The 1359-nt window shown below is 50.3% G+C and overlaps 1 protein-coding gene across 1 annotated transcript; it reads left to right on the top strand.

Moving 5' to 3' along the window:
• Nucleotides 1-684: 684 nt before the first annotated feature.
• HGH1 (HGH1 homolog) lies at nucleotides 685-1322 on the top strand. The gene is made up of 3 exons (XM_039714733.1): nucleotides 685-742; nucleotides 1005-1103; nucleotides 1191-1322. Exons 1-3 carry the CDS (start codon nucleotides 700-702, stop codon nucleotides 1304-1306), a joined length of 258 nt encoding a protein of 85 aa, XP_039570667.1. The 5' UTR covers nucleotides 685-699; the 3' UTR covers nucleotides 1307-1322.
• Nucleotides 1323-1359: the final 37 nt, after the last annotated feature.

Raw genomic sequence — 1359 nt, 5'->3', positions numbered from 1 at the left:
CCAGCACAGTTAAAATCTGGGAATTTGGGGAATTTTGGGATATGGGATATATGGGATTTGGGATATATGGGATATATGGGAGGTATGGGAATGGGAACGGGGCGCTGAGGAACTGCTGCTTCCAGCAGGGTAAAAATCCGGGAATTTGGGATATTTGGGATATGGGATATATGGGATATGGGATCTATGGGATCTATGGGAGGTATGGGATATACAGGAATGGAGCTCTGAGAAACTGCTGCTTCCAGCAGGGTAAAAATCCGGGAATTTGGGATATTTGGGATATGGGATATATGGGATATGGGATCTATGGGATCTATGGGAGGTATGGGATATACAGGAATGGAGCTCTGAGAAACTGCTGCTTCCAGCAGGGTAAAAATCCGGGAATTTGGGATATTTGGGATATGGGATATATGGGATATGGGATCTATGGGATCTATGGGAGGTATGGGATATACAGGAATGGAGCTCTGAGAAACTGCTGCTTCCAGCAGGGTAAAAATCCGGGAATTTGGGATATTTGGGATATGGGATATATGGGATATGGGATCTATGGGATCTATGGGAGGTATGGGATATACAGGAATGGAGCTCTGAGAAACTGCTGCTTCCAGCAGGGTAAAAATCCGGGAATTTGGGATATTTGGGATATGGGATAAATGGGATATGGGATCTGGGATCTATGGGATCTATGGGATGTATGGGAATGGAGCTCTGAGGAACTGCTGCTTCCAGCACGGTAAAAATCTGGGAATTTTGGGATATTTGGGATATGGGATATATGGGATATGAGATTTGGGATATATGAGATATATGGGATATACGGAAATGGAGCTCTGAGGAACTGCTGCTTCCAGCACGGTAAAAATCTGGGAATTTTGGGATATTTGGGATATGGGATAAATGGGATATGGGATCTGTGGGGTATATGGCATTGGGATTGGGGCGCTGAGGAGGGTGGGGGACGCCAGGACGAGATTCCCAACACCCGGAATTCCCAGAGAAGCACGAGTGGCTGCTGGGCCCCGCCGTGGAGGCGCTGCCGCCGCTGCTGCTGCCGCTGGCCGGCCCCGAGGAGCTCCCCGAGGAGCAGATGGAGCGTGAGTGGGATTTGGGGCGTTTTTGGGAATTTTTTGGGGTTTTTGGGACTGGCCCGGGTGTTCCCGAGGGGTTTGTTCCCGCTGCAGAGCTCCCCGTGGATCTGCAGTACCTGCCCCCGGAGCACCGCAGGGAGGAGGAGCCCGAGATCCGCAGGATGCTGCTGGAAACCTTGATGCTGGTGCGCAGTTTGGGGGTTCTCTGAAGAGTTTTGGGGTTCCTTGAGGAGTTTGGGGGTTCTTTGAGGAGTTTTGGGGT

The sequence above is a fragment of the Passer montanus genome, unplaced genomic scaffold, assembly GCF_014805655.1.
Source record: "Passer montanus isolate IOZ18808 unplaced genomic scaffold, ASM1480565v1 scaffold3068, whole genome shotgun sequence".
Classification (NCBI taxonomy): Eukaryota; Metazoa; Chordata; class Aves; order Passeriformes; family Passeridae; genus Passer; species Passer montanus.
This window is presented reverse-complemented; position numbering and strand designations above follow the sequence as displayed.

Bases quoted from the DNA above. Each gene is read 5' to 3' on its own strand.
- HGH1 (XM_039714733.1), top strand. From the start codon at position 700: ATGTATGGGAATGGAGCTCTGAGGAACTGCTGCTTCCAGCACG. The intron at 743-1,004 runs GTAAAAATCTGG...CGGAATTCCCAG, and splicing joins GAACTGCTGCTTCCAGCACG to AGAAGCACGAGTGGCTGCTG. The intron at 1,104-1,190 runs GTGAGTGGGATT...TTCCCGCTGCAG, and splicing joins CCCCGAGGAGCAGATGGAGC to AGCTCCCCGTGGATCTGCAG.